This window comes from Arachis duranensis, chromosome 1 (genome assembly GCF_000817695.3).
Source record: "Arachis duranensis cultivar V14167 chromosome 1, aradu.V14167.gnm2.J7QH, whole genome shotgun sequence".
NCBI lineage: Eukaryota > Viridiplantae > Streptophyta > Magnoliopsida > Fabales > Fabaceae > Arachis > Arachis duranensis.
Genome location: NC_029772.3, coordinates 2,800,646 through 2,819,788, shown reverse-complemented (window position 1 = coordinate 2,819,788; position 19,143 = coordinate 2,800,646). Strand labels below are relative to the sequence as shown.

General features: G+C 30.1%; 2 protein-coding genes across 2 annotated transcripts; one reads left to right on the top strand and one right to left on the bottom strand.

Moving 5' to 3' along the window:
• The first annotated feature begins 1,593 nt into the window (after positions 1-1,593).
• LOC107473281 (indole-3-acetate O-methyltransferase 1) lies at positions 1,594-7,878 on the top strand. Its single transcript, XM_016092837.3, has 4 exons — positions 1,594-1,757; positions 2,464-2,883; positions 5,219-5,494; positions 7,413-7,878. The coding sequence occupies exons 1-4, from the start codon at positions 1,644-1,646 to the stop codon at positions 7,770-7,772; spliced, it is 1,170 nt and encodes a 389-aa protein (XP_015948323.1). The 5' UTR covers positions 1,594-1,643; the 3' UTR covers positions 7,773-7,878.
• Positions 7,879-8,293: 415 nt separating this feature from the next.
• LOC107468043 (65-kDa microtubule-associated protein 1) lies at positions 8,294-13,222 on the bottom strand. The gene is made up of 10 exons (XM_016087317.3): positions 13,081-13,222; positions 12,138-12,231; positions 11,851-12,054; positions 11,469-11,726; positions 11,175-11,390; positions 10,848-11,003; positions 10,457-10,768; positions 9,706-9,793; positions 8,948-9,096; positions 8,294-8,765 (listed from the first exon to the last, which is right to left on the bottom strand). Exons 2-10 carry the CDS (start codon positions 12,207-12,209, stop codon positions 8,469-8,471), a joined length of 1,752 nt encoding a protein of 583 aa, XP_015942803.1. The 5' UTR covers positions 12,210-12,231; positions 13,081-13,222; the 3' UTR covers positions 8,294-8,468.
• Positions 13,223-19,143: the final 5,921 nt, after the last annotated feature.

Below are 19,143 nucleotides of genomic sequence, written 5' to 3'. Positions count from 1 at the left end.
TAATGTGACATATTTTTAAAAATATATTTTATTTTTAATTTAATTATTTAAATACATTAATTAATTAATTTATTTGATCAAATTAAGTATAATTAATTCATTATATTAATTATTTAATTTTATTGAAATAAATAAATTGATTTTATTTTAATTTGCATTAATATTTTTGTTTTATATATTTTGATTGATAGTTTTTAAAACTGCTATAATTAATTATTTATTTTATTTGACTATATTAACTATGAGTCTATAACTAATAAATTATATTAACATATTTCTTCGATCTTAAAATTTTTATTTTTAAATTTTAGATTTCTAGTCATTGTTTTTTTTTTTCTAAAATTAAGATAGCATTTAAAGAGAGTGATATAAAGTTTAATGTGAGATCAAAGAAATAGTAGAAGAGTTTTTTTAATTGAAGTTATAAATGGCTATCGTAATAAACAATAAATTAAAAAAGAGAAATACATTAAAAAAATTAAAAAAATTATTTTTATTCATCTCTTGACAAATCTTCACTAACTATCTTATAGTCATAGAGTAGAGTTAGAATATTAACACATGAACCTTTTGATACTTTACCGAATAAAATGGAGTCATTTGTAAAGAGAAGTTAGGATCTTAAAATATTTTTTAGTCATTGTTTATAATTTAGTAATTGTGCAGTTATACAAGAAAAAATTTAGAGACCAGCAACTTTATTAAATATTAAATAAGATAAATTTTAACTATTTTTTATTTTCATAGTATTATCATTTTTTTTCAATTCTCCTAAGATTTTATATATACTCGTTACAAATGATACTTTGGCTGAGAACCACCACCTGAAGAGAATTATCTATGGAAGATTGTTGCTACATAAAGTTTCCCTGGTTGTATATGATAAAAAAAATATTTCTTTAGAAGAAGATCTAAAAGAAATGGTTGTATATAATTTTTTTTTTACACTTTCCATTATATATGTTGTAAATAATGGATAATAGATAATAAATAATTGATAAAGAAGTAATTGAAAAATTCACACACCGTTGTCATTTAAAATTTCTAGACAAATTAATTTCTTATACATATTCATTTATCTGTTAAGAAAAGTGAGTAATTTTACACTATTAGATAAAATCTCACACTATTAAAAACATACCACTCATTCTAAAAGTTTCGACTGATGAAAAAAGGTAACACTATACAAATATTCTATTAACTTTTTGTACTTTTTCTTAAATAAATAATGAATTTAAATTTTTTAACGAAGTATATATATAAAAAAAATTCATTGTACATGGCACAGATATCTACACAGGCTACACACGAATTGCTTAGTAATTGTAAAAATAAAAATCCGGCGCCAATCTTGGTCCTTCGTTGATGCATGTGAGGCCCATATTTTATGATTCAACTTTTTATATTTTTGTATTTTCCCTTTTGAATTGGTAACTAATCCATAATAATTGTTGCTCCTTTCTTGTCCTTTGTATACATAGCGGCAAAGAGTATATAAAATAAATATATATTTATTTAGCAGCTATAATTATTGATATACGTACTACTCTTGTCTCCACTCCTTTGTCTATATATATCAACCCTCTTCCTCCCTCATCACCATCTACACACACATACATAGCCTCTTCTTCCTTTTATTATAGATGTTGCCCGCTATGGGAGACAATGTTGTAGTGTCCAATATGGAGCTAGAGAAGTTGCTTAGCATGAAAGGAGGCAGAGGAGAAGCCAGCTATGTCAACAATTCCCAAGCACAGGTACGTACCCTACTCTAATCTATTTTCTACCTCACTTGACTACTAGATCTTTAATTTCTCATCACCTACACCAAACAAAAATACGTTTTTTTTTCCATCAGTTTGATATATTTATTTAGCTTTATTAAAATTTTAAAATGAAAAATATTATGTAGCAAGAAAGTAGTAGTCATATGTTTCTAACTGTATAAACAATACACCAACTTAAATGAAAAATATGAGCCATGATAATATAATAATATATGGTAAATTATATGTGGTGGCCGTTCTATTGATTATTAGATTGAGGGGCATGTGTCCCCCAACTAAGAGTCTAAGACTTGAGACTTGCTACTTTAGAACTACGTAATATTTATATATTTTATTCGGATGATTTTTTTATACATCTTTAAATGTTGCATTAACCCAGAATATTTGTGCATTGAATTATTTTTTTAAATTTTTTTATATTTATTTTTTGAAAAAATTGAAGTGAAATAGGTTTAGGTGAATACTCACGTAGTCACGTGCAATTAACTTAATGTGAAGTTGATAGATGAGATTTGAGAGTCGTTAGATGATAATTTAGTTAAACCTGTCAAATTATTTAACGACTCTCAACTATCAACTTCACATGAAGTTAACTGCACCTGAATTTTTACCATAAATTTATCTGTATCAACTAAATTTTTTAGATCCCTTACTGATTACACGATATTATATGCAGGCCATGCATGCGAAGTCAATGCTTCACCTTCTAAAAGAAACCCTAGACAGAGTTGAAGTAGATGCATCAAGAGAGATGCCATTTGTGGTGGTGGATTTGGGTTGTTCATGTGGGATCAACACAATAAACGTTGTGGATGTGATGATAAAGCACATTATGAAGCGCTATGAGGGTTTGGGATTGGATCCACCCGAATTCACAGCTTTCTTCTCCGATCTTCCTAGCAATGACTTCAACACTCTCTTTCAGCTCCTTCCACCCATGCCTAACTATGGAGTCAGCATGGAAGAGTGCCTCGCCGCCAAAAACCACCGTTCTTACTTTGCCGCCGGAGTCCCCGGCTCTTTCTACCGGAGGCTTTTTCCGGCCAGGTCCATCAATGTTTTCCACTCTGCCTTCTCTTTACATTGGTTATCTCAGGTACTCTGTTATTTATTTTTTGCTTATTTTTCTAATATCTATTACTTCATGTCTAATTTTTGTTGAATTTATTTTTTTTATAATAAAATTTAAATATTTAAAGTTCATTAATCTTTAACATGTTTTGTTACTCTTTACATTTTTGTGGTTTCTACTTCCTTTTTTTTTGTTAGTGGTGTATTTAAACTTTAAAGTCATTCTTGTCATTGTTTTGGTGTTCCCAAAATTAGTAGACAAATTATTTTCTCCAAAAATGATACGACAAATTAATTAGATGTTCAAACTTTTTTTAGTTTGAAATATCCTTTAAAAAAGTTTAGGAGTCAATACTTTTATTAGATGTAATCTTATACTATTAAAAATATCAATAATAATTAATTAATAGATATAAATCACAAAAGTTACAGATAGTAATATTTTTCATATTTTTATTTTAGACTAATAATATAACATTTATTAGAATATATTAGCATCCATTAGAATTATTTAATATATCTATATATTTATTATAAAATATTATATTTTTATTATTTTAATTTTTTTAATATCTGTATATACTTTTATATATTATTGGGGCCATTCAATAATACAGAATACTTTGAATATAAATAGTTAATTAGTAACTGAAATTGAATATCAAGGAAGCATTCTTCATTTCTCCTTTTTGTGATGACTTTTCTAAAGAAAACTCTTCACCTGTGAGTCAATGCAGTAATTTGATTTCTATTTTCTACGACATAATTAATATGAATAGTTTGCCACTTCCCGAGGATAATATAATGGGAACCGTTACATGTGTAAAGAATTTATTTTGAAGGACAAGTCCTAAATTATGGTCAAATTTAAAGTATAGTTGATGCAACAGCACCATAGGGTCACAACAGTAGATTTGAAAAAATGACCTTATTTTCAGGGACATCGTGAGTAGTGACGTATATTTGGATTGGTTCTCAATTCATGCATATAATATAGCAACAATAATGCAACAACATAATATAATGTTTCTTTAACTCCACTCTCAAACTTATATATATCTCTATCTATCTTGAGGCCGGCTTTATTTGATTTCCAAAAGAGACACATAATACTGATTATTAGTAGTAATGTGCTGACAAAGGCGGCTCCATTTAAGTTAAAGAGAAAACTCATGTCCAGTCGATTTTATGTGAAATTGATAGTTGAGAATTGTTAGATAAAAATTTAGTCAAATTAATCAAATTATTTAACGACTCTTAGCTATCCACTTCACGTGAAGTCAAACTGCACTAAATTTTTATCTTAAATTAACTAGAGAAATTTTTTATATATTTTGACCACGTTGATTTGGTTGGCCATATGTGCTCGTTAATTTTTTTTCTTAATAATATTATAAGATGAGCATAATTATTATTTTTAATTAGTAATTAATCTATAATATTTAAAAATATTGATTAGAAATATGATACTAAAATGCTAGAATAAAAATATTAGATTACTGAGTAATTAAAGAATTAGTTAATATAAATTAAATTGTTGAATCTTAAATTTTTTTTAGATATTTTTTTTAAAAATATACAAGTATATACATATTTATTCAGATATATTGTTCAAAAATATATGTGTACGTTTTTTATATTTAAAATGTTGGTGCAGTTTAAACAAAATAATATTTATATTTTTACGTGTTGAAAATTATGTGTATTTTGAGCTCAAAATTAAATGGATTCTTTTAAATACTTTATTTTAAAATATATGTGTACATATAAATTGTAAAAATATGTGTATCTTGTTTTTAAATAATATATATTTGTGTATTTGTATTAAAAATATTATATATTTAGTTTGACTATAAATATTGACAAAAAATTTTCACCATGTAACAAAGTTCCTCATTATTTTTTCTGTACATCTTTCTTCTTTGTACACTTTTTTAGTTTTTTTTTTATGATATAATTTTTTTATCTTCTTATCATCTTTTATCAATTATTTATATGTAAATTAAAAAAATATTAAAAAATAACAAAATTTATTATTTTTTATCAATAATCAACCAATAATTTTTTAAAAATATAAATTAAAAATATTGATAAAAAATAATAAATTCTAATCCCTTAAACTTTTTTCGTATATAAATATATAAGATGGTGAGAACTCAAGTACAGTTGACTTCACGTGAAATTGAAAGTTGAGAGTCGTTAGATGAAAATTTAGTCAAATCGGTTAAATTACCTAATAGTTCTCAGGTACCAACTTCACGTAAAGTCGAATGTACTTGAGTTTCTACCATATAAGATTGATTTAGTGGTGAAATCATATTGTGAATTTGGTGGTGTTTTGGTGAACGATGCATGCATAGGTGCCAGAAGCAGTAACGGAGAAGAGGTCAAGTGCATACAACAAAGGGAGAGTGTTCATCCATGGAGCCAATGAGATAACAGCAATTGCATACAAGAAACAGTTCCAATCAGACTTGGCAGCGTTCCTGAGGTCAAGATCTGTGGAGATGAAGAGAGGTGGGTCCATGTTCTTGGTTTGCTTGGGTAGAACCTCTGTGGACCCCACCGACCAGGGTGGTGCTGGTCTCCTCTTTGGGACCCACTTTCAGGATGCTTGGGATGATCTTGTCCTTCAGGTAATTATTCTCTGTTCTACTCCTACACTACATTTTTATGCAACAGTGTCTTGCACTTGCACACTACTTATTAGAGCATGTTTTTCTCATTGCCAAACCCAAAAGAATTTATAAAGGCTTCCTTAATCATGTGTTTTTTTAGGTGTATTTCTGAGTTGTTTAATTTAGTGTAGGTATGTAGATTCTAATGAATTAAAATAACTACTGCATATAACAAATGTGACTCAAAATAAATATATAATTCGTGATATAGATTAATTTGAATCATATGAATAATAATTTTATGATAGAAACTCAGGACGTAAAGTTGATAATTGAGAGCGGTTAAATAATTTGACTGATTTGACTAAATTTTTATCTAACGGCTCTCAATTATCAACTTCACATAAAGTCGACTGCAACTGAATTTCCACCTAATTTGACGTATATTAGAATTGAAATTATTTGAACTTAATTCAACTCTAAAAATGAACTTATAGAATGAAAAATATCTTATATTTATAAATCATTTAAACACCTTATCTTTAAAAGATATGAGATTCCATATATAAAACTATTTTAATTTATTTAACTTACAAAACACTCTAGTCACTGACAAAACTATATATAAGTTTTAACCCAAAGAAAAAATATATATACAAGAAGCTAATTCATAAGATCATTAGAAGAGAAAAAAAAAAGAAACTTTAGATATTGTGAAAAATCATTTAGAATAAAGTCACTAAAATTAGTCAATCAAACAGTATACGTCGGAATGTCGGATGTTAGAGGTTTAATCTAAAAATTTATTATTTTATTTTATTAAAACCTTTCATTTTAAATGTTTTTCCAACAAATATATTAATAACCTTTGAGAAACATTGGATATTCTCTCTCCAAATAGTAAATCTTGAATAATTTTATATTAAAAAAGACTTTGAAATATTTAATCATTTAATTAGAACTTCTTATACTAAACATTCTATTAAGTGTTTTTAGAAATAGAACACTTGCTTAACAATAATGACTAAAATAATGATCAAGAATTACTATAAGTGATACAAAAACTTATCTTATTGTCATCATTAAAATAAGTTGATCTCATATGTCTGTTGCCCACCCTCAATTTCATCATCATGCCGGGCAAAAATAATAAATAATAATTAACTGTTGGATGCTGGCTAAGGTCCATGATATTGACAAACGATTAGGTTTTGGATGTTTAGAACACATGTAATCATCATCTATCATCATATCATCAAGATAGACAAGTTGGATATATATGTTTGTAGTTTTTTAACATCTATTTTAAAATATCTGTCGAATTGAAATTTTGATTAACAAAACTTTGATTAAGAGATATAAGAATTAAGAGTAAATAACATATCTTAGACATGTACTAATCTTTTATTTATAGCATTTAAAAAAATTAATTAAAAAAATCCATACTAATATATTGATTTTAGAGTAGAGGACCCACATTTCTATTTGATACATTAAATTTTTTTTATCTATTTATATCGATCTAATAATGATTTTAGAGTAGAGGACCCACAAGCACTAATAACAAATACTAATGCACGCACCAATTACTTACTTGAACTTGTACCGTAACATGTTAATCAAGATAGTACGGAATGTAATGAGACCCTTATACTTAAAACCTTTGTCCTAGCATACGCACATCGTACTAATTTAACTTAAAGGATAATAATTCATGTACTTTTTTGGCCCACAATTGGAACAGGACGACCCTCAATTTCTGTAGCTAGTGATGAACTTAATTATGTAGATGGAGCACGTGAATAATCTCACACCATTAAAAATACTAATAATAACTAATTGATAACTACAAATCACAAAACCTGCTGCTTCTAAAACTCTTCTTGAAATAATAGTATGGACAGTGATTTTGATGGTTGATGAGCACCACATGCAGGGGTTAATTAGCAGTGAGAAACGTGACAGTTTCAACATTCCAGTTTATGCACCAAGCCTACAAGACTTCAAGGAGGTGGTTGAAGGTGACGGGTCATTCGCCATCCACAAGCTGGAGGTTTTCAAAGGAGGAAGCCCTCTTGTGGTTGACCAACCGGACAACGCCAGCCAAGTCGGAAAGGCCCTGGCCAACACCTGCCGGAGTGTCTCCGGCGTCCTTGTTGACGCCCACATCGGAGAAGACCTTAGCCACGAGCTCTTTCTTAGAGTGGAGCACAGAGCTACCTGCCATGGCAAAGACTTGTTAGAACAACTTCAGTTCTATCACATAGTTGCATCCCTTTCTTTTCTTCAATCATAATTTACAATTCACTTAGAACAAAAAGGGAGGGGGCAAAATGTTATGTGTACTTATTTTGTATTATATACTAATTAAGTTTCCATATATATGTTTCTTTACTATTAAAGTACTGTTGAACTTATGTATCCCAGCGAATGATATTAGCCTATGAAATAGAAATAAATACATTAAAAAAAAATGTGTTGTTCACTTCTTTCCCGTTCAAGAAAAGAGAGAGGACCCTTTGTTTGATTGTCAGAAATTATAATAGATTATTTTAAAATTTTATTAGATTAAAACCAAATTATAAAAAAGATAAATATAAAAAATACATTATACGAGAGTATTTGATAACTCGGTTAAATTGTATATTTTAAAAATTTAACGAGTAAATTACTCATGAATTAAAGTTAAAAAAGAGTATTGCTAAACATTTTCCAATGTTAAAAACTTGTATCTTCTATAATTGAGTAAGGACTTTGCTTTGTAAAGTTCATGCAATAATACCACCATGCACCCAACTCTTTTACGAACCAGCACCAAAGGATAAAGCAACATGTATTAAGAAAACCTTTAAATGACAGATACAACATACACATCTCAGAACAGTTCCTCTCTAGTTGCTTGTAAACTGAAAGATTATATTCCTACAGCAATAACTAGTGAAGTGATAATGCTACAAAGATGAAAACTATGGTTGAAAATACATCTCTATTATTAGGGTGATGCGGGGACTGGTTCAGAACCAGAAACATGGGAAGCAGCATCTTCTTTTGATATGGAAACATAATTCAGGGGAGCAGATTGTCTATCCCTTTTCCCATCTTTTGATGTAGACTTGCTTCCATTCTGATGGGCATTCAGAGAGAGTCGTCGGTTAGGAGTGCCGTTAGCTCCTCCGTTAGCACGAGGGCCAACTACCTTCTTGCTGCCAACCGGCCGAGCAGGGCTGGGTTTTGTGCCAAAAGGAGAATCCTGTTCTGTGTTTTGCTGTTCATGATACTTCTTTTGGTCCTACAACATGTCAAGGTATGGGTGGTCAAATACTCATTCCATTTGTGTTACTAGTTACTAACCAACTTTTTGGGAGAGCTAAAAGTTCATAATTCAACAAATATAATGGTGACAGAAATAGGGAAATCTGGTAGTTTACTTTGACCAACTGACTAATCAATTATCTCACTAGAAAAACTTACCCTCATCCTTCGTTTTTCCTCTTCTCTTTCATGCCTGAGCATGGCGTATTCATCTAACATAGCAAGAAGGGGAACACCGTCGTATGCGAATGACATGTCATGAACTTCTTCCCATGCTCGAGTTCTAGCAACCAATGTGTCAACCAAAGCTGCATGTTTTCGTGTAAAGAACCAAACTTAATTATTCTGGGCTCATGTATGCCAAGAAACTAGTAAAGTATCACTCACCAAACAAATAGAAGTTAAATGCAATACACTCAGTTGTAAATAGAAAGAGTTTTGTGTTTGATTGCATTCATGTCTACCAACCAACAATAACAGCATTCCATGTAAGACTTGTATACTATAAAATAAGTCAAAAGAATTTATAGTTATAATAAAAATATTAATGTATTCTTCCAGAGTGATGATATTGCTACTACTTTTGATAATGATACTCCACATATTATGTTTTTTGCATTGTATATTTGCATGAATTTGTAAAAAAAAAAAAGGAGTGACATTATTGAAATAGGAGTGACAATATTCATTCCCAATTTTCAATCAAAAATAATATCACAGAATTTCATCTAGACCAAGTTATCTTATTGTTTCTGATCAGACAAAGCCCACATTACATATTTAATTGAAAGAAAGCTTTAAGTTACTTCAATAATGTGGCACATTCTTTATTACTATTAGTGTAAGGGTTTCTATGCTGATGATGCATAAAATTACGAATAATTTCTGATGGATGTCAAGTCTTGACCTACAAATACCTGGAATTTTGTTGACTAGTATCCTAGCTTTCTCTGCACGTTTCAGGTTTAAGTGTGCACCTCTGCTTGCATTATACCTGTTATCATCCTGCTTCGCAATGCAGTGTTAGAATCATATGGGTAAAATAACAAATTAACAATCCATATAAAGAACATTGACTGGTACTCTAGTTTTCTACGTGGCAACAGGACAAGGCATATTGCTACATCATAGCATAATGAGCTATGAATGATCTGATACCAAATATTAATTAATAATAATGAAAATGAAAACATAACATCAAAGATACACAGTTCTACAATAGTCATTAGTGACGATAAATTGGTCAGCACAAAAACATTATGGTTGATTACTGCTTATATTAGGCAAAACAAAAGTCATTAAAAAATACAAGGGAATATGCAAGTCAAACGATCAAAGTATTCTTGAAAAAGAATCACATGATAGCGAGATGACAGTATGTAATTTCCAAGAGACAACATTGAAGTTTCATTTATCCTTTTTGATGCATGAATTGACATCATGCTGTTAATCTAATAACATTAGCATGTCTTATAATGTAATTTCTGTGTTATAGTGATATTTGTCAGTATTATAGCTTTATGCTAATGATATATTAGCTGGAATTCTCACCAAATGATGCTAGTTTCAAGAATTTCAGTTTAAATTAGTAATTTAGTACTGAGAAAAAATAGTGCAACATCAACCAGAGAGAGACAGATAAAACAACAAAAAGGTTCTTATTCGTACCCGATTATAGTCCTCAAGCCAGCTCTCTTCCTCACATGCTGACATCCACTTCTCAACCTTGTCCAATATTTCTTTTCGGCTTAAAGCTTCTTCTTTCGCCTTTGCTATTTGATTGTCCATGTCAGCCAGCAATTCAGTTGGTTCGATGTTTCCAGAATCAATCAGCGACATAATCTTCTCTCGAGCAGCTTCTGGCTCTATTTCAATATGAGCACGGGCAAATATCTCTTCAAGTTCTGCTTGCTTCTTGAAAGCAATTTCTTTCATCCTGCTGGCTTTCAGCTGATCGAGCCTCTCTACTTCCACTTCAGCCTTAAAAACAAAACAATAAACAATCAGAGACCATAACATTTGGAACCCGAATCCATAGCTTTCAGGTGGTCACCAATACCTGCTCAATCAGATCCAAAGCAAGAGCACCAGGAACAGTGACTTCATCCACAGAAGTTGACATATTGCAGGTAACATGGTCAAATAGACTTCTCTCCTCCGGAGGAGTATCCATTAGATTCCACAGGTCAACCAACTGGGAAGCCAATTCTTGGAGCTGCAAGGGTGAATATATAGATCACAAAAAGAGTAACGAAGATTGAACACACCGCTTTTCCTTGTAAACATGAATGAAAATCTTGTATAACTAGCAACCATATAAGTAACAAACACCGGTACATTAAATAAAGTATCACAAAACTAACATACAGTATTATAAACTCATTACCTTGTGTAGCCTTTTCTGTTTTTCTTCATTCAGTGTTGATACTGTATTAGCCAGCCGAGCTAGTGTGCCGTTGCTTATGCTTTTGGAGTTAACACTGGTAGAATCATCTAAGCTCGGATGAACCTCAGTCACAGTACTCAAGAAATCCATACTAAGGACCGAACAAAGATCATGCACAGTACTCACAAATTCATGAACCTTGTGCAACCTCTCACTCTGCAAGGGAAAGCAACCAATTCTCAACCTGTTTATAAGTGAATAATTGAATTTCTCAAATGTATAACCATTATATACCTTTTCCTTTTGAAGTTCTTGTAGTTGGGATTGAAATTCATCTAATTTCTTCAAGGACAGATTAGACTCATCAACTGCGGGCGGTCCTGTCTGATCACTAGGGCTCAAGTCGCCGGCAATCTCTCCACATATCTTTTCAATCTGCGACTGCACATCCGAAAACTCCTTTACTCTTTCATCCTTTTGTTGCCATAACTTTTCAAGTATTGGTGCTATAGCTGCAAGCTGTTCCTTGATAGTGCCCGAAGTTTTTTCCGGCTGGGGGCCAAAAAATACACATGGGAAATCAGTTTGCCACTTTAATATCTAAAAACATATAAAACAATTCTATTTGCAGTTTCTATTGATGCCAATATAAATGCATATTTAAGTAGTTACTAACCATTCCAGCAAAGCCCTTCTCTCCAAGAGCCGATAGAAGATTACAAAGCTCAATCTTAGCATCAGATAAAGATTGAAGAAGGCATGCCCTTGACTTAGCAGCCTGTTCAACCTTTCTCTTGTACACATCCAAGCACTCTTGCTCTATTTGAAGAAGCATCTTGTCTCGCTCCTCATCGCTCTCACCAACTTCATCCCATATTTCCTGCAGCAAAAGAAAATAATCTCAATAACACATAGACCATGCACAACGGCTGTCACACGAATGAAGAGCTGAAATAAAGTTACCTGCAGCTTATTTAACAAGGAACCACAGGTGTCTTCTCCAAGAAGAGGATTTTGTGAATCTGTCACTGCCATTGAAGTTCCAGCACACCCTAGTCTGCACAGAACAGAAAAAATAAATCAATAAACAAATAAAGAGAAAAAGAGAATCATATGGAATTTCTTTCCCCTTCCCTCAAACATAAGAAATTCAAATATCTCTTTATTTAATTGAAAAAAAAAAACTTGATATGCCAAAAAGTATCCAATTTATATATGTAGATATGTGTTGCTGTCGAATTCAATGAACTACATATGCTAAGATCTCTTGGCAGATATAGCAACTATGGACATCATTTAGCATTGAATCATAATATATAATGTAATACCTAAATAAACACAATGCAGAAATAATCACAACAAAATAACAAACAGAACGGGACAGGAATGAGCAAGCAAAACCTATTTTCTCAACCTTAAAAATTAAAATGCTTTTGACTCATTAATGATATTTTCTCCAGTGACGGAAGAAAAATTGAAAGAATAAAATATAAGAAAAAAGAGATAATTAGTCTCAGAATGGAAAGAGAAACGAGAAGGATCATCATATTCAACAAAGTATAGTAGAAGCGGAAGCATCAAATTCATCCTAAGAACTAAAATCAACAACACACTTTTGACTCACAATAACTACAAAGAACCAAACACAACAACATTTTGCAAGTAAAAAAAAAAAATCCTGAACATGAAGCTACAGTGAAATTCCAGTGAAAACACAATGAATAACAAAATCGATAACAGCAATAACAGTAAAATAATGTTGCAAAGGCAGAATGCATAGAAAGGGAAACAAGTGGTATTAGTAAATAGATCAGGAGCAAGAAGTGGAACACATTGTGAGAGATGAAAAAGAAGAAGAATGAGGTGAAGGCGGTGGAAGGTGAAAGAGTTGTGTTGGTTTGCTTACCGAGTTGGATCGTCGCTTTGAGAGTTTCTTTGGTTTTCAGATCTAAGCAGTACACTCTTGTCACAGACACAGACACAGTGCGTGGATTATGCGAGAGAGAGAGAGAGAAGAGAGAGAATGGGAGTGTGTTTTGATTGTCCGAGTTAGCATATTGGGCGGGGTTGTAGAAGGTAATTACGAATATGCCACTGTGTCTGTCACCTCACCTACGCTACACGCTCTTTAAATCATGGTCGCTCCTTGTTGACTTATACGGAAACAACATTTTCGTCATTGACTTAGTGTCGTTATTATTCATCATTCAACAATAATCGCTATATGGATTCGAAATTGAATATTATTACACTTTAAGATTATGGTGTGAAAACTAAATTGGTCAAAATTTAGGTGAAGTTGAACGAAAGTTTATATTTAAGAGTCGTTAAATGAAAGTTTAATTAAATCAGTTAATTGTATTTGAATTTTCATTAACTAAATATTATTTTTTTTATATAAAATTAAAAATTATAAAATAAAGAGAAATTTTAGGTGGTCAATATTTTTTATTATTTTTAAATTATATTTACCTCTGTAATATTTGGAAATAAATTAAGGGATCGATTATTAAATAAAACTAATGTATCTTTTAAACTGATGATTATTTATGAAAACAATAGAGGGTAAACCAGAGCATTTGTCACCGTAACTAGTACAATTGTCATAAGAACTTTCTGGAAATGTAACAAAAGTACAAAACTAGCTTTGTTTCCAAGATTTAAAGATCGAAGTCGCAGCCACATGATTGAAGAAAGAGATAAAAAGTTACCACCATATCGCGACTGATTGTTAACATTGGTTGTTTTCAAAGCAAGTAACTGAAATGTAACTTTTTCCCATGGGTTCTTGTGGAAAAAAAATAAATTGTTTTGAATATCTTATTATGTGTGCCTTCTGCCAACGGGATTAGGTTAAGAAATTAATTAAGAAAGGTGAAATTCTTAGTTCAATGAGTAAATGACCAAATAATTATTGTATAAAGTGGAAAAGACAACAGCCTAATGACATATTTGGCCTCTACTAAGAGTATGGGATAAAATTGGATCGCCATTATTGAGAATGGGCTACGACAATATTTGTGACGCACAAGTACGTTGTACGTTTACTAGCTATAGTACTTTTAATTCCTATGGCAACAACTAATTATGTTGTGAACCCTAAGTAAAGAACTAGAGACTCGTTTTGACTAATCCCTTCATAAGTTCTGGCTTAAATTCTGAAAATACTAAGATTTTCAATCTTGCGATTTGCACGAAGATGCTAACTCTCAATGGGTTAAAGGAGAGTCATGGTGGATAAATTTTGAAAATATGGTGAATATTGATAATAAATCGATTTTGGAGTTCACCAAAAATCGAACTCTTAACTTTTCAGATTTAGCGTTTTAATATCATGTCATGATACCACTCATCCCAAAAGTTTCAGCTAATGAAAAAAGGTAACATTGATGGTTATATCTCTAATACTTTATAAACCTCCATTGTACACATTGTATAAGTATTCCATTGACTCCTCATACTTTTCCTTTTGTTATACATACAAATTTTTTTGACAATTAAATTTAATCAAATTGGTCCAAAATCAATAAAAACTAATCTCAGATTAAAGTGCGTGTAAACATGCGCTCTCGCAACTGTTAAATAGCGCGAACGTTATTATGAAAAATGTTTTTTCTTCCTCGATCAAAACTACAATGCTCAAAATTCAAACGACGCTCAAAATCTCTCAAAATTGTTGCAAAAAGTTAAGGAAATTTTAAAGTTAAACCCGAGATTAAGAGAAAGAAGCAAAGAAAAAAAATACGAATACAACTTGGATAAGCCTTGAAGGTATCACAACTACACTCCACTACAAATTTTTCTTATTGACATCTACAGAGAGATTTGCCACACAGAGAAACTTTCACCTCCTCAGACTATTAAAAACAAAAAAAGTAGAAGTTGAACAAAATATTGTGAATACCACAAGATATACAATCATTCTAACAATGATTGCTATGACTTAAAAAATATGATAGAAAAATTGGCCAAGAAATATCAGTTGAAAAGATACTTGATAGAAAGATCGGACGGTCAAGAAAAAAAAAAGAGAGGAAGAAGACAAGAGTCGGCTAAATAAACCACCATAAACCCCTAAAAGACACGTCCACATGATTGCAAGAGAATTTGTAGAAAGTGGAATAACTAAATCCCCCCACAAGAGACATTTGAAAGAAGTTTATCAAGTTGGGGAGGAGGATCAAGCTCCCGATCTACCTACTATTATCTTCACAAAAGAAGATGTCCACTGGACATGACGACCCTATCGTACGTGATCACAATCATACTTGCGTTTACATTATAAACGAAATATATGCATTTTTTTAAATTTTATATATCTCATTTCAAATGAAATAAAACCAAATAAAATAATATTTTATTTTGTTTATAGTATAAATGAGATATAAGTAATATTAATTTGTTTACATTATAAATAAAATATATAAAAGATTATAAATTAGTAAATATGCCACGAATGATTTATATCTATAAATAAAATATTTAAATTATTTATTTAAAAAATAAATGTTAAGGTTGATGTATATAAAAATTAAATTTCCGCATATGGCATTATTGTTACAACAACTATATTTATTAATTGTATATAAAAATTCAGCTATTACTCTATTAGTTATTTGTTATTTATATAAATATATATTCTATTTTTGATGTATATATAATATTTTTGTTAAATAAAATTTTTAAATATATAAATCTAATAAAAATAAAAAAGCTTTCTTCAAGTATCATTTTTCACTTCTAACCTCTACTAACTAACGGAGGCTTGAAAATTATAATATTTTAAATAAAATTAAATTACATCAAAAAATGAATTAATAATTATTATTTAAATCGTAATAAATTATATTAATTTTATCTCTTAAATATATTTAATCTATAAATATAACTTGTCAATAATAACGAGATATAATTTTGGAAATAAAAGTAGACAATAACAATAGACATGTATTATTATCTCATTGGCACAACATTAGATAAGTAATAGAAAAATATAAACATTTTTAAAAACATATAACGATAAATAATAATTTTATTTTATTTAGTTTGAAAAATTTTAGATATAATAAAAAATATTTTAAAAAACTACATCAACACAGGCTAAAATCACCTAAACAAAGGGCGGTAAAATATTTTCCAACAACATTTAGGTAGAGAAAAAAAAAATAAAAAAGAATTAGGGATTTGTTAGAATAGAAATAAGCATTTTTCTTTTTTGAAAAAACCCAAACTATTTTTTATTATTATCTTAAAAGACAAATGAGACTTTTAGCAAAAAGGAAAAACAAAATTGGCCCTTAATTTTTACTTTCATGAGATTAATTAATTTTTTTATTAATTTTTTTGAGCTAACAAAATATATTTACATGATACACTAAACTATTAATTTGTCCATTAAATATTAATTAGATTTGACAAAATTTTTTATTAAAAATTTTATTGTCTTTTTGAAATAATTGTCAGGATTATTTAGAATTTTTTTAATTATTTTTTTATATACATTAGTTAATTTTACGGTATAAGAATTAAATAATATTGATAATTTTTTATTTTTTTACTTAAAAAAATTGAATAGAGAATATAGATTTTTTATTCTTTTAACTGTTGCTTAAAAAAATTGTTAAGATATTATATTACTAGAATTATGTTAATAAGTTTTAGGTGTATTCAATTTAAATTAACCATTATAATTTACAAAAATTCATTATTATTAGGACCTAGGACCGTGCCTATAACAAAGTCATAGGCACAGACATCAACTTAAAAGGTAAAGAACAGTCAGATAGAATAATTATTAGTGCAGAAACAAGTTTAATTTTAAGAGTTTTAAAGACATACAAGTATTCTTTGTCAAAAACAAATTGAGTATCTATAGTTAACAGATTACTCAATGATTTTGTAATTTTTGAAAAAAAAATTATAAACCTTTATATAGAATCTTACATGTGCTAAAAATTTTTTAATTGCTTTCACATTTACAGAAGGTGATAATTTTTCAAATATCTCTACTTTAACTTGATCAATCTTTATGCCTTTAGTTAAGATTTGGTACCCAAGAACAATGTCCTCAGTTATCATAAAATGATATTTTTTTAATTCAAAATAAAATTTGTTTCTTGGCACCTTCTCAGAACTAAAGCTAGGTTTAGGCATGTGTCAAAAGTGTCACCAAACACAAAAAAATCATGCATAAATACTTTGATGAACTTTTTTATGATATTAGAAAAAATGAAAAGCATGCACATTTGAAAAGTGGCAGATACATTACACAACCCGAAAAGCATTCGACAGTATGTAAAAACACCGTAGGAGCATGTAAAGGCTACTTTTTCTTGATCCACAAGGTCAACTGCAATTTCATCGTACCCTAAGTATCCATTCAAGAAGCAGTAGGAAGTACGCCCTGCTAACCTCTCAAGTATTTAATCAATGAATGGTAAAAAAAAGTGATCATTTCTAATTGCCGAGTTGAGTCTTCGGTAGTTAATACACATCCTCAAACTAGTAACAGTTTTTGTAGAAATCAGTTTATTTTTTTCATTGGGGACCACTGTGATCCCTCTTTTCTTGGGCACGCCTTATACCTAGCTCACCCAAGAACTGTGAAAGATGGAATAGATGATTTTTGTATCCCACAACTTCATTACCTCCTTATGAATAACTTCCTTTAATTTATTGATGGATTAATCCTTCTTTGTACTTGCACTACAGAATTATAATCCTCTTCTAATAAAATTTTTTGCATGCATATAGTAGGACTTATTCTCTTTAGGTCACTGATGGTCTACCCGATAGCAATCTTGTGATCTCTCAGCATCTTAAGTAACCCTTCCTCTTTTAACTTGTTCAATGATGCATTTATAATTAATGGATAAGCCTCACTAGTTCCAATAAATGCATATTTGAGAGTTGGAGGTAAGAATGTTAGATCCAATTTAGGGAATTCAACTTCTTTTTTTTTCTCAATGGTGTTGGTTCTTCTTAGCATGGAAAAGTGAGGCTTAAATTTTTCTTTAGATAGGTTCACTTCCATCAACTCTTCTTTTGCTTCCAAGAGTAGATGTTGAGGAACCTCCAGGAAATTGATGAGAGATTCTTCTTCAATAACCTTTTGTACTAATGGATTAATCAGGTCAACCTTCATATATTTTTCTGAATCACCAAAGTATGGACCCCTTACATTGATTGTCTCATATTCTTTCACAGGATTTGGAATTGTCTTACTCAGGAAGGATTTTTTTTCTCCTTTATCAATTGCTTGGCAATTTGCTTTATTTTTACTTTTAAATTTTTTATGAAAATTTCTTAGTTTTTAAAGTTTGTTTTTGTCTCTTGCATGAAGTCTTGGGTCTATTGAACAAATTTAGCAGCGGATTGAAATAGTTTCTCTACAACAAGTTCAAGAAAATTTTGAGATTGTATCTGGTGCTCTTGCAATTGGTATAAAATGTTAAAGTATCCTTACTTTTGGCTCCCCCAACCAACATTAGGATAATTCTTCTGTTCAGAAAAATATGGATCATTCCCTCCTTGTTCAGTGGTGGACTGGAGTAGCTCACACTTTTCATTCTTGTATGCGCCTCTACATAAGTCACACTTAAAAACTTGTAAACCTTGCATTTGTTCTATTTGTGTTGTGAGTAAGGAAATTTGTTGTAACTGAAGTTATTGAATGTTAGGATCATATCTGTCTCTTTCTATCACTCCCTTGAAAAAATAAAAATGAAATGAATAAAGGAGAAGAATAGAGAAGAATTAAAATAGAATAAAAAAATAAAATAAAATAAAACAAGATCTAAGTTAGTGATTTAATCAGACGTATGTTGTCAATCTCAATTAATTTTCGACAACAATATCAAAAACTTGATGAGCAGAAAACTATACTCTTAAATATTGGCAAGTGCACCAAATCGCATCAAGTAATACTATGGTGAGTGAATATCATTTACACGAGGATTAAGGAATTGAG